At 48.8% G+C, this 13824-nt stretch overlaps 1 protein-coding gene and 1 pseudogene across 1 annotated transcript; both read left to right on the top strand.

The window, feature by feature from the left end:
* The first annotated feature begins 443 nt into the window (after positions 1–443).
* Positions 444–3973, top strand: LOC134376284 (folate receptor gamma-like; annotated as a pseudogene).
* Positions 3974–10996: 7023 nt separating this feature from the next.
* On the top strand, positions 10997–13540 carry LOC134375753 (folate receptor alpha). Its single transcript, XM_063094440.1, has 4 exons — positions 10997–11164; positions 12624–12812; positions 12971–13106; positions 13260–13540. Exons 1-4 carry the CDS (start codon positions 10997–10999, stop codon positions 13538–13540), a joined length of 774 nt encoding a protein of 257 aa, XP_062950510.1.
* The last annotated feature ends 284 nt before the right edge of the window (positions 13541–13824 follow it).

The raw sequence follows: 13824 nt of genomic DNA, 5'->3' as shown, positions 1-13824 counted from the left end.
CCTGTCTATCCACTGCCAGTCTCCTGGGGCCTAAACCTCAGCTGCCCTGGGCTGAAAAAACAGAAGCTTGGGGCTCACTTCCCAACCCCCATCAGTGGGCCACACCCTGTGGTTCCTCCTTATGCAAGGACTTGCATAATACACTGACAAAACCAAGGAGGACAAGTCTAAAGGGGCAGTGGTTCCCTCCCAGATCACAGAGCAAGCTGGTGTTAGAGCCTGGACTTGTGCTGTTGGGGTGGTAAGCAGGTGGAGGGGGTTCCTGCCTCTAGGTCCAGGAAAGGCTCCCTCTCATCTCTCCATGGTTGTCATTCCTTGCCTCAGCTGCCCTGTGGGGTATGCAGGATGAGGAGGGCAGAGGATCTGGACTTGGAAGGGGGACAGGAAACCTAGCCTCCCTCAGGACTTGTCCACCTCTGGCTGTGGTTCTATGGCAGAAATAGATGGACATGGCCTGGCAGATGAAACGGCTGCTGCTTCTGGCTTTGGTCACTGCTGCTTGGGGTGCCCAGCCCAGGACTCCATGAGCCAGGACAGACCTGCTCAATGTCTGCATGGACGCCAAGCACCACAAGGTAGAGCCAGGCCCCGAGGACAAGTTGCATGGCCAGGATGGGAGGGGAATTGGGTTGGGGGAGAGGGCTGATCCTGACAGGGAAGAAATTAAGGGAATGGAAAGATCAGCTGTGGGGGGGAGATGGGGGCAGGAGGGTGGTTGAGATGATCCTGGAGGACCTTCCCCTGGGAGGCTACCAAATCTACAATAATGGTGGGACCATATATATAGTACCCATTATGAGCCAAGAGCTTTCCTTCTATCTTGTCAGTGAATATGTCCAACAGGCCTACTTGGAAGGCGAGTGGTGGTCTCTACTAATAAAAATGAGGAAATAGGCCCAGAGAAGGCACAGGTACATGTGGGAATTGAGGAGAGGGATTGGTGTACCTTTCCCAGCCTTACTTGTGTGCCAGCCCACAGAGCTCAGTGGCAAGGTAGAAAAGGAAACAGGCCCCTCGTGGTCAAGATGCAGCAAACATGCACAAACAGGCCAAATCCCCACCCCCATTAGATACTGAAGAGACAGTGACAAATCAGATATGTTGGGAAGACTTCCCAGTAAACTGGCCATTGACCTTGGCCTTGATAATACTTGGATAACGAGTGAGAGTTTTCCAGGAAGACAAAGCAGGAAAGGGCAGCCTGGCAGAAGATAGTATGTACATAGGTTGGAAGGTGCCAGCACGAGCAGTGGAAAGTCTAGTGTGGTCAGAGCCAAGGATGTTGCTGTCCACAAAGAAGGGGAGGTGAAGCCACCGCCCCATTTCATAGATTAGGCCACTGAGGGAGCTGGTGGAATCTGACTTTGAATTTGATCTCCAGGCTCAGGAGAGATGCCAGTATTTCATTCCTTCTGGTCTCCAAAGGCTGCACATTGCTAGAGGGCTGGCAGTGTTCCCAGGGGGAGAGTGTGGCATGGACAGACTCCAGGGGCTTGTAATGAAGAGAGAGACGTCCAGGAGCCCCATGACATCTGAGTCATTCCAACATTTCATTTGCTTTTTTAAAAAATTGTGTTAAATATACATAACATAAAAGTTACCATTCTAACCATTTCTAATTGTACCATCACCACCGTCCATCTCCAGAATTTTTTCATCTTCCTAAAACTGAAACTCTATACCCACCACTTCATTTGCTTTTAGGAGCCCTGTGGAACACTTCCTTGTTGCCAAGAAATGGTGCAGCTGTAGACCTTTAAGAGACAGATGATTACAATTCTGAGTGACACGGGCTATATGAGAGTGGCCATTTTTATGCAGCCCCTCCTCTAGGCCAGGGAGTGCTTTTCATTCTATCTACCTCTTTTGGAGGCAGGAACCACTGACCCTGGCTGGCAGCTCAAGCATGATGTGCATGGGTCATGCAGGGCAACCGAGAGTTGGTGCATCAAGAAAAGCATTTGCAAAGTCAGGGAGGCCTGGAGGCACGTGGCATGAGGCAGGGGGTTGGAGAGGGGAGATCTTGCCCCCCTCACCCTCCCACCCCTGACAGCTTTCCTTCCGGTTTCTCTTGGGTGCCCAGACAGCTCACATCTCCCTGCTCACTTGACCCTAGGTGTGAGAGTTCATCTCAGAGATTTTAAGCAATGGCCCCTGATCACTCAGCTCTCTTTTATTTTTATTTTTTTTGCGGCTGTCTGGATGGGGATCCAGAGGCTGTGCTCTAACCAATTGAGCTAACCCGCCAGAGCCCACACAGCTCTTCTGAGTTCTAGCTTAAACAGAAACCTCCACCACCTCCACCTGTCTTACTTGCCTTGAATTTTGCTTTCTAGGATTGCCTCCTCCATTCTAGTCAGGTCCACATTCGGGCTGTGCTCAGGTTCTCTGTTCCTCTGCTGCTTTCAGGATCCACCTGGAGTCTTCTAGCCTGGAGTTCCCCAGCCTTGGGAGAGCCAGACCAGGCCCTTGACCTCCACCCTACCCCCCACAAACGTGGGGCCAGGTTCCTCTCCCCCATCTCCTGAGCTAAAATCTTAACCCTACTATTTACCGGAGGTGTGGCTTACTTAAACTCTCTAAAAACTGGGGTAATGATTTTTACTGGGTGGTTGAGAGAATAAAGTACAAAGGCCTCAGGGACTTTGCACCTACTGTTTTCTATGCCTAGAATGTTCTTTGTCTTCCCCCCACCCCTGACTAAAACCATAAGCTTCCTGAGGGCAGAGAATTTATCTGTTTTGTTCACTGTGGTATTTCTAGCACCTAGTAAGTGCCTGATATATAAATAAGCACTCAGTTCATATTGGCTGGTTGCAAAATGGATAATATAAATAACTGGAATAATGTGAAATAACTTTTAAAATGATTAAGAGCTGTACAAATAATAATTACTCTCCCAGACAGTGGCTCCCCCATCTCTCACATCCTGTGTATTACTATATGTTAAAAGCTAACATTGTAATTGCCTCTGCCCCCAGACGGGGGCTCCTCATGGGCCCTTCCCAGCTAGTGTTCCTCTAGATGACCTACCTGGGGCAGAGGAGCCAAACTATGAAGGAGATGGCTCTGGTGGGGGAGGGGCTTAGCCTGTGTCTTCCCCACTCAGAGCAGTCCCTGGAGGAAGAATGCCTGCTGCTTGGCCAGCACCAGCCAGGAGCTGCACAAGGATACCTTCTCCCTGTAGAACTTTAACTGGGAACACTGTGGCAAGATGGAGCCTGCCTGCAAGCGCCACTTCATCCAGGACAACTGTTTCTATGAGTGCTCACCCAACCTGGGGCCCTGGATCAAGTAGATATGAGTGTTGTCCCCACAAACATAAACCTCAGCAGAGGGCAAAGCCTGCAAGCCATTTTCAGGGAGAACTTGGTTTCAGGATTCTGGTCTGAGGGTAGTGAAGCCACTGCCCCCTCCCCCAGCCCCGGTCCCCTTTGAGGCAGTGGCTGCTGAGATACTTGGCTGACAAGAGTCCTCCCTCCTAAGCCACCCAAGTGAACCAGAGTTGGCACAAAGAGCGGATCATGAATGTGCCCCGTGCAAAGAGGACTGTCAGAACTGGTGGGAGGATTGTTGCACCTCCTACACCTGCACGAGCAATTGGCAAAAGGGCTGAAACTGGACCTCAGGTGAGGGCCTGGGGGTGAGGAGTGGTGGTTTGGGGTTGGGAGAGGTGCAGTCTGGCCCAGAAGCTAAGAGTTCTGTGTTCTCCCCAGGGATTAACAAGTGCTCAGCCGGGATTGTCTGCTGCACATTTGAGTCCTACTTTCCCACACCTCCCTCCCTTTGTGAGGGCCTCTGGAATCACTCCTACAAGGTCAGCAACTACAGCTGAGGGAGCGGCCGCTGCATCCAGATGTGGTTTGACCCAGCCCAGGGCAACCCCAACGAGAAAGTGGTGAAGTTCTGTGCTGCGGCCATGAATGCTGGGGCCACACCCCATGGGACTGGGGCCCTGGTCTCTGGTTCCTGATCCAAGAAGGGTCCCTGGGGTTCCTCTAGCAGCCTGTTCTAAAAGACAGATCCATGTGTGTTTTGTGTCTTGTAAATGATTTGGGGATGAATGGGTTGGGGGGACACATCGCCTATCGTTCCTATCGAGAGGCCCCAAATGGGGCTGAAAGTAGGCTGAAGTTCAGTGGAAAGTAGGGGGTGGAAATTGAGTTAGAATCCAAGCATCTGATCCCTTAGTCTGGGGTTCTTACCCCCGTGCTGAACTTCCCCCTCATGCCAAGCGCATCACAAAGGGAAAAGGGAAATGGTAGAGGGAAGGTGGGCAGAGATGGTGGATGAGTTATTGGGCTCCTGGTGGGGAAGGATATTTCTTTCCCCTTACCTTACTAGATGTGGGCTGAGGTGGAAGTATTGGTGGGGGGATCACAAGGATGAACACCTGCCTTGTTTCCCTTTTTTTAAAATGACAAATAATACTGCATTGAACAGTCTTGTACATAGAAAAATGTTATACTTGACTTCCAGAACAGGATTGCCGGGTCAGGAGTACATATCATTTTGATCATTACAACTGTGTCAAGGGGCCCCCCCACCAGCAAAGTATGAGTGGCTATTTCGCCACAGCTTTGACTACACAGTACGGTACCAAACTTTGGTTTTCTGCTCATCTGATAGGTGGGAAAAGGGCATCTCAGTGTAGTTTTCATTCGCCATGTCTCTTAAGAGAATGTTGTTTCTGAGATCTTTGCGTATTGATCTATTGAGATCTAGTTCATTCTTTTTAATTGACGGTAATACTCCATTCTATGTAAACATCACATTGAATTCAGTTCTCTCCTGATGAATATATGAGGGAATGGGGTTCTTTTATGACCTTGATGTTTCTGAAAAGCACAGGCCAGTTATTTTGTTGTCGTTGTTGTTTGGCGGCTGGCTGGTACACAAGCCAGTTATTTTGTAGAGTATCCCTCCATTTGGGTTTATCTATTTCCTAGTGATTAGATGGAGGTTATTCACTTTTGGCATGAATACCCCAAAGCAACACCATGTACTTCATACATCATAATGGGAGGCACATGGTGTAGGGTTTTCCTATTCCTGGTGATGTTAACTTTGATATTTTGGTTGAGAGTCTGCCAGGTTTTTCCACCACTCTTTTATCCTTCGTGATTAGTAAGCATGCTGTAGGAAGAAACTTTGACAACTATAGATATCCTTTTCGTCAGCACACTTTCACCCACAAGTTTTTATGGACATTATTAATTAATTAATTAATTTATTTATTTATTATTATTAATTAATTAATTTATTTATTTATTTACTTATTTACTTATTTACTTACTTACTTATTTACTTACTTACTTACTTACTTACTTATTTATTTATATTTATTTATATTTATTTATTTATTTTTATTTATTTATTTTTTTAAAGATGACCGGTAAGGGGATCTTAACCCTTGACTTGGTGTTGTCAGCACCACGCTCAGCCAGTGAGCAACCGGCCATCCCTATATGGGATCCGAACCCGTGGCCTTGGTGTTATCAGCACCACACTCTCGCGAGTGAGCCACAGGCCGGCCCTTTATGGACATTTTTTAAAAAGTAAAAACAAAACCTAAAAATGACTTATTATGTGAGAGCCCCTTCACCAACCCTTCAATGCTTACCCATGGTATCTGCTGTAAAAACCAAACTTCAGTGGCATAGATGGCCCTGCCCATCCTGTTAGACCTCATGTCAATATTCTCTCTCTCCACCCCCATAAATGAGCTCCATTCACACTTCCCACTTTGCTCCAGCAATTCCCTAAATGCCTGGAATGTTCTCCATTCATCCTCTGCACGCTGGCTCCTTGTGGATACTTAGATCTCAACCTACAATGCCCCCCTAAAACGACTTCTGACCACCCAACCCGAAGAAGCCATCCAGATGCTTTCCTATTACATCCCTCTAGTCCCCTTGAACAGATGTCTATCTACTGTGTTTATTGTCTGGTTTTTCCCTGACAAAACATACACACCTGAAAGCAGGGGCTTGTGTCTATGTCATTTTGTGCCAGATCCCCAGGGCTTGGGTCAGTGCCTGGCACAGGGAAGGTGCTCAATAGGTTAAGCCATCCATGCACTCATTCCGTCAGTCAACAAATGCTTTTGGAGCACGCAGCCTGCTGGCCCACGCTGGTCTCAGCAACGGGAAGGGAATGGAGTCCCTTGAAAGGTCTGGTAGCTACAGACAGACCTGTGAACCAATAACTAACTCTTAGAACAATGAAATGAGGCTTTGATAGAGGGAAGCACAGAATGTGGTGTTCTGTGGAAGCCCACAGAAGAGGTCAGGGAAGGCTTCCAGAGGAGTAATGTTTGCCAAGCAGAAAGCGGCAGGGGGAGTGGCATTCCATGGAGAGGTCTCAGCAAGTGCAAAGGTTTGGAAGTGACAGAAGTGCAAGCAGAATTCCTAGGTGGCTGAGATAGAAGTTATGAGGAGGTGTGGGCATAAGATGAGGCCAAAAAAGACACACTGGGGGCCGGCCCGTGGATCACTCGGGAGAGTGCGGTGCTGATAATACCAAGGTCACGGGTTCAGATCCCATATAGGGATGGCTGGTTAGCTCACTGGGTGAGCGTGGTGCTGACAACACCAAATCAAGGGTTAAGATCCCCTTACCAGTCATCTTTCAGAGAAAAAGAAAAAAGACACACTGGATCTGCAATCCTTAGGATGGTGCCCTGAGGCCCCCTCAGAGAGCTTCTCTCCTGCAGCTGCTACATGAAAAAAGCCAGGCGTGGCATCAGACTCAGAGCTGCAGTTTCCGCAGCTGTGCAGACGGTGAGGTGAGAGCGTGTGCAAAGGGCTGGCACTTGGGAGAGCTCAGGTTTCTCTCCTCCCCCACTCCCAGGCCCCCTTCTGCTTCCTGAAGTCCAGAATCCCACCCTTGCGGGTCAAACACCTTCCTGTTATTTTTGCCTGGTCGCAGGGCAGCCTTCAGGTTGGGGCCTGAAGGAATGCCAATGGTTAACCTTGCTGGTATTAAGCTTCCAGCCAAGGCAGATACTCTCTGGACTAGCTCCAAGGTAGCTGCCTGACTCTGTCCCTCTCTGCTGGCCAAATGGCCCTAGTGCCCAGGTTCCAGATGTACATAGCACCTCATCATCCAGAACAGGGCACTGAGGCTCAACAAGGGGCAGTGACATTCGAGGAACTGAATTTGACCCCCAACTCAACCCTCCATCTGCTGGTCACTTATTCTGAAGCCCTCCAGGCCCAGGACCTGGCTCAAGGGGCAAATTTCACTCTTGCAGTGCAGGGGCCATAGAGTCCAGTTAATAATCAGCAGGGGCAGAGGATGAGGGGGCAGAAGCTCTGTCGAGAAGAGATCCCCTCCTCACTGCTAGAGACACCTGGCCCACCCTTCTCCAATCAGCAGGCTAAGCTGGGCTTATAAAGAAGGAGGGTGGGCTGAGGGCTTCCGAGGCCCTCTACCTGCTGAGGTCTTCAGAGGACTCAATCCTCCCAGGTTGTCACAGGATCCGGGTAGGGAGAGGGAAGGCAGGATCCGCACTGGGTTTCCTGGGGTATGTCTCTTTGCAGGCCCTTGAGGGCCTTCCCACTTGGTTAATTTTCCTCCAGAGGTCCAACTGCCTCCTCTGGCTTCATGTCCCCTCTACCCCTCGAGTCCAGACCTGTGGCATTCCCCAGGGTATTGGGTCCCAATTTTCCCTAAACTGCTATTCATAGGCTGATGGCTCCCACATCTGTGTCCAACCTGGACCCTTCCACTGAGCTTTGGCCTCTAAACCACCTCCCCCTGGGCTACACACAGGCACCTCAACAAAACAGAGCTCTGTGTTTCTTCCTGCTCAAATCTGTTCCTCCTTCTCCTGCCAGTCGTACTGCCATGGGTTCAGAGAGTTAAAAAAGGAAGGCTCTGTCCTTGGCTGGGGTGGGGATGGGGGGAGAAGTCTAATTAGCCCAGACTCTTAGATGCTGTAGAAAGGATACCTGAAGGGCCAGCCCTTGGCTCACTCGGGAGAGTGTGGTGCTGACAACACCAAGGCCGTGGATTTGGATCCTATATAGGGATGGCTGGTTAGCTCACTGGCTGAGCGTGGTGCTGACAACACCAAGTCAAGGGTTAAGATCCCCTTACCGGTCATCTTTTTTTTTTTTTTAAAAAAAGAAAGGATACCTGAGTGGGTGGGGGAGTGAATGACAAGTAGGAAGGGAGTGTGGACCTTCAAACAACTGAGGCTCCGATCAAAAGATTTAGAACATCTGAGATTTTATGGCTGGAGGTGAGTGACATGTGGGCTGATGAGGTTGGAGGAGTTGGTGGCTCCATAAGTTGGGGAAATAAGAGATCCTTTTTTTCTACAGCTGGCTGGGAGGTTGGAAGCCTGTGTTTTAGCCCTTGCTCTGAAATTGGCTCTGCCCTGGTTCTTGGGGTCTCATTCTCCTCATCTGTGTAACAGGACAGGATTGTTAGAAATGGATGAGATTATACTGAAGGATTCTGGCAGCTCAGACTGCAAGATTTTTATTGGACCTGAGCTTCTGGGAGAAAGCGGGGTAAGTGGAGCTTGGGGACTGGCCTTAGGCCAGCACTATTAACCCCCCCCTCCCACTCTCCCCCCCCCAACAGAGGCCTGGCTGGTGCTCAGGTACAAAAATTAACTGCTGAGTGCCTGAGTGGCCTTCCGCCGATCCCAGGTTTCACTACTGGGCTTCATTCCTGCTGCCTGCTGCCGTCTCCTAGGCCACTAAACCGCAACTGTTTCCTGGAATAAGGCAAGGAGGAGTGCAGAGCAAAGCAGAGCAGAAGCCTGAGCCAGACCAAGAGCTGCTTCCTCTCCCAGGTATGCCATTCTCCAACCCCCACCAGAGGCCTCACACCCTATGGTATTCCCAGCATGCACTAAAGGGTGTGCTGAACTGGGAGGGCTCTCTGTTTGCCTGAAGCCCAGAGAATCCAGAAGTGGAGACTGAGGCCCAGACCGGAGTGTGGCCTGCCCAAACTACGAGTTAGTGTCCATCCTTAAAAGCCAGAACCCAGGGCTTTTGCTCTTCAGCCCAGCACCGAGTTCTCAGCTCTTCTACTCTGGGGCTCCAGGGTTGGGGGTGGGGGTGCTGGTTGGTGCTGGTAAGTGTCACAGCTGGACCAAGATCTAAAGATGAGACTAGAGGGTAGGGGACTTGCAGAATGATATAAGTCACAAGGAGAGGAAGAGAGATCTGGCTCCAGAAAGCGGTCACAGTAAGAGAGACTACTTTCTCAGCCCTTACCCCAGCACTGTGTATTTGCTGCTTCCATGAGATCCTTCATGAGGTAAGGTTACCCCAGCAAAAGCTGAAGGAGCTCTGGCCTGGACTTGAGGGACTTGTTGTCCGAAACCAAGGGCTGGAGAGAAAATCTTTTATTACGAGCCAAGTTTGAGGATCGACCCGGGAAGCACAACCAAACAGAGCTGGATGTGTTTCCCAAAGGTCTGTAAAAATCACTGAGCTTATGTAGTGGAGGAGGGAAAGGAGCAAGTGTGGGCTGTCCCTTTGTCAGAAAATTGCTTCATGGATCTCTTACCGGCTAGCCACCAAAAGAGAAAAAAAATCGCATCAATAAATGGTTACATAGCAGTGAAACAAATCAAAGGTTTAACACTGATGTTCTCTCAGTATGCAGCTTTTATCTAGCATCATGAACATAGCAAGTTTTAACTAACAAAAGCAAACAGTAAATTTTTGTGACATATCATTATTCTGGGAACAGGATGTCCCAACCAAGTCATAAGCCCAAGGTCCCAAGGCAAATATGTTGATTTACATTTCTGCTGGCTTATTTTGGTCAGATGTTGCCTAGTAAGATGGCTTCTCAGCTCTGTTTTGAAAGCTTAGACTGAACCGATGCCATTTTCTGTCATCAGTCCGGAGTCAGACTTGGGTGGTCCCTGCTGAGTAACTTGAGGCATGCCTCTCAGTCTGTGCTCAGCGGATTCCACATATATTAAATGGGCTATCATTTGTTACTTTTTCCTCACATTCAGTCCTCAGATGAGGAAACTTTCAAAATAGTTTACATCTATTTTCCCCTAAGGCCAAACAAGAAGTGGAGTGAAGGCTCAGGTCCTGGACAGACTGAACTGGAATCCTGTGTGCTAAGCTGGTAGGCTTGGTTTCCCCCCCAGGAGGCTAATCGGAAGAATCACTGATAGTACAGATTTCCCTGGCCAGGTGCTCAAGATTAGTGAGTGAGTAGGTCAACAGAGGCATGATTAGGTCCTGGAAGGAATGAATTAGTAAATGAGAGAAAGAATGAATACTGGAATAGATAACAGAATAATGGATTGTGGATCAGGGAGGAGAGTTGGGTGGGAATTCAATTCCAGGCCTACCCAAGCCCTGCTGGGCTGAGTTGGCCTGGAGACCTACTGGACTAGCCCAAGTGATAAAGCTGGTAGGGGCTGAAACCAAGTCTTTTTTTTTTTTTTTTTTAAGAGATCTGCAGCTTATCTGCAGCTCCAAAACTAAGACATTTTGTAAACTTTTACACAAAGTCATTTGGTGTCAAAATCTGACCTGAAAATTATTGTAAGGTTATATTTAGTTTTTATTTATCCCACTAGTGTAACTATTTCAGCACAGAATATGTGTTTGATTGTTGGATGCAAGTATATCATATTACCTTAGTTTGTATTACCTTTTGTAAAATCCAAAAATTTTTGAACTGTGAAATATTTGCTCCAAGGATGTTGAGTAAGGAATTGTGGATCCACAGCAAACTCCTGGCTATTTCTGCGTTTTGCCCAAGTGCCATCCCTTAGTTGCATCACTAGATCCATGTGACCACCTGGAGAGAGACTTTCCCCAAGGAGTGGTGTCCAATTTCACCTTTCACTGAGTGTGAGAAAAGGGAGGGGGGATGGTCACAGGGCATGACCTGCCCCAGGCTTCAGTGGAGGCTCCACCCCCCCAGGAATGTGCCAAATCTTGAGGCCCCACCTCTGCACTCCTTGGTGCCACTGACTACAGCTCTTCCTTCAGGGACTGACATGGCCTGGCTGATGAGTACACGGCTGCTGCTCCTGCTAGTGTGGGTGGTCACCCTAGTGGGGGCCCAGCCCAGGACTTCACGGGCCAGGACTGAAGTTCTAAATGTCTGCATGGACGCCAAGCATCACAAGGAAAATCCAGGCCCTGAGGACAAGTTGCATAAGCAGGTGGGCTGAGGGGTGATCTGGGTGCAGAGGGCTAACTCAGGAGGAGGAAGTCAGGAGAGACACGTGTCAAACCCTGCTCCATGGAGGAGAGCCTCGGCTTGCGCTAACATGGGCGATTGCTTGACATGCACTGTGTATCAAATGTTGGCAGTATAATGCCAACAGCTCACCTTCCTGGTGGTTGGGCTTCCACATAACACAAACAAGGAAGCAGGCCCAGAGAAGAGCCTGGGAAATGAAGTTGGAGAGATCCATCCGGGAGGTTGATTTTGATTTCACGGTTTAGGCTGGAAATGCCTCCTCTAAAGATCTGAGAGGAGAAATTGCACTCTACACATAGTGGCTTCTTTTGTGCCAGCCCTAAACAGCTCAAGAAAAGTGGGTCTCTCCCAGCCATGAGGCTGGGTGTGAAGGATCATGATTCATGCATTTAATCAACATCTGGGCTGTGGCTCTTGACCCGGTTGGAACTGTTTCCTTATAACAATTATTTTGCCACGACCCCTTTAATATCCTGAGCCTAGCTAAACATTTTTAAAAATCAAAACGATGCCATAACTGTAAAGAAAAGCAAAAGGAAAGTAATTTGTAATCTGCATTTCAATATGTAAATATTCATTTTGACTCCATTAGCAGCTAATGATCACAGTCCCATTTGTACTTGTTTTGAAGCATTGAGCCGCAGCAGCCAAGTGTGGATAGACAAGTGGTGGTATAAACTGGATACCTTGAGCAACCTTGATTCTAACTTATTCAGCCTTTATTTTTTAAAAAGTGCACATTTTTTTTTTTTTTTAAAAGATGACCGGTAAGGGGATCTCAACCCTTGGCTTGGTGTTGTCAGCACCACGCTCAGCCAGTGAGCAAACCGGCCATCCCTATATAGGATCCGAACCCGTGGCCTTGGTGTTATCAGCACGGCACTCTACCGAGTGAGCCACGGGCCGGCCCAAAAAGTGCACATTTTAATATTTTGCTTCATCCTAAATTCTAGGCCATGGGTTTTCATTCATTTGATAAGTATGTATTGAGTGTTGAGCTATTCTGGGTTACAATTTAACTTGCTTCCTCAACTCAAGGTCTTTGTTACCTTCTTAATGAGGCTTAATCTGATCACCTCATAACACTGCAAGTCCCCATACCTCTCCCCTGCTTTATTTATTTATTTATTTTTTCCAAAGCAATTATCATGTGACAAGTGTTCATCATTGCATCCCCAGTTCCTAGAAAAGTAGGGGCTCAATAAAGATTTGAATTAATGAATTTTGTAATGACTGCACCTCCCTCCTAGGCTCACAGATACTGAGAGCCCCTTCCCCCAAAGAGGGCCTCAATAGTAAGTATTTCCCTGGATGACTTTGACTGGGTTGGGGAATCAACTAACTTAGGAGAGAGGCTGCATGTGGGATATCGTGGCTGTGCTGGCTGTGGACTTAGTACTGTGTCTTCCCCCGTCCAGTGCAGGCCCTGGAGGAAGAATGCCTGCTGCTCCACCAACACCAGCCAGGAAGCCCATAAGGATATTTCCTACCTGTACAGATTCAACTGGGACCACTGTAGAGAGATGGCACCTGTGTGCAAACAGCACTTCATCCAGGATACCTGCCTCTATGAGTGCTCCCCCAATTTGGGGCCCTGGATCCAGCAGGTATGAGTGCCCTTCTGGCTAGATTGGCACCCTCAATCTAGCAGAGGAGCTGAGTTTTCCAGACATTTCTGCAGGCTATGTCTCCAACTCATTGTATTCAGTGCTGTGCTGTTGAGAATCTTGAGTTTGAGCCCTTCTTCTCTACCAAAATCTCCCAGGTGGACCAGAGCTGGCGCAAAGAGAGGATCCTGAATGTGCCTCTGTGCAAAGAGGACTGTCAGGACTGGTGGGAGGATTGTCGCACCTCCTACACCTGCAAGAGCAATTGGCACAAGGGCTGGAACTGGACCTCAGGTGAGGGCTAGAGTGGGGCAAGGAGGGAGGGATTTGGAGGTGGAGGTTTTGGGGGTGTGGGACGGGTATGTGAAGATTTGGGGTTGTAGGGCTGGCAGAACCAGAGATAGTTCTTGGCCTATCTCTGGCTAAAGGTCTCCATCCTCCCTACAGGGTATAACCAGTGCCCAGTGGGAGCTGCCTGCCAACCCTTCCATTTCTACTTCCCCACACCTGCTGTTCTGTGCAATGAAATCTGGACTCACTCCTACAAGGTCAGCAACTACAGCAGAGGGAGTGGCCGCTGCATCCAGATGTGGTTTGACCCAACCCAGGGCAACCCCAACGAGGAGGTGGCGAGGTTCTATGCTGCAACCATGAGTGGGACTGGGCTGCATAGGGCCTGGCCTCTCCTGCTTAGCCTGGCCCTAACACTACTCTGGCTGCTCAGCTGAGCTCCTTTTACCTTTTGATACCTGCACATCCCTACCCTGTTCAGCCACACAGCTCCCAGATATTCAGTTTCTGCTCCTTGGTGGGACCTCTGACAGCCAGTTTAAATAAACTAGACACTCCATATGTGTCTTGTAAATTATTTGGATGTGGATGGGAATGTGACAGTTTTGATTCAATTCCCATTGGTCAAAGCCAGTTAAACTTGGTCTGTTCCCAGCTCTGACACTTGCTATGAACTAGCCAGATACAGCTTGAGTATCCTTTTTCTGAAATGCTTGGGACC

This window comes from Cynocephalus volans, chromosome 4, assembly GCF_027409185.1.
Source record: "Cynocephalus volans isolate mCynVol1 chromosome 4, mCynVol1.pri, whole genome shotgun sequence".
NCBI lineage: Eukaryota > Metazoa > Chordata > Mammalia > Dermoptera > Cynocephalidae > Cynocephalus > Cynocephalus volans.
This window is presented reverse-complemented; position numbering and strand designations above follow the sequence as displayed.

Excerpts from the sequence above, each read along its gene's own strand:
- LOC134375753 (XM_063094440.1), top strand. The coding sequence starts at position 10,997 with ATGGCCTGGCTGATGAGTACACGGCTGCTGCTCCTGCTAGTGTGGGTG. Across the intron at positions 11,165-12,623 it reads AGGACAAGTTGCATAAGCAG|TGCAGGCCCTGGAGGAAGAA; the intron begins GTGGGCTGAGGG and ends TCCCCCGTCCAG. Across the intron at positions 13,107-13,259 it reads GGGCTGGAACTGGACCTCAG|GGTATAACCAGTGCCCAGTG; the intron begins GTGAGGGCTAGA and ends TCCTCCCTACAG.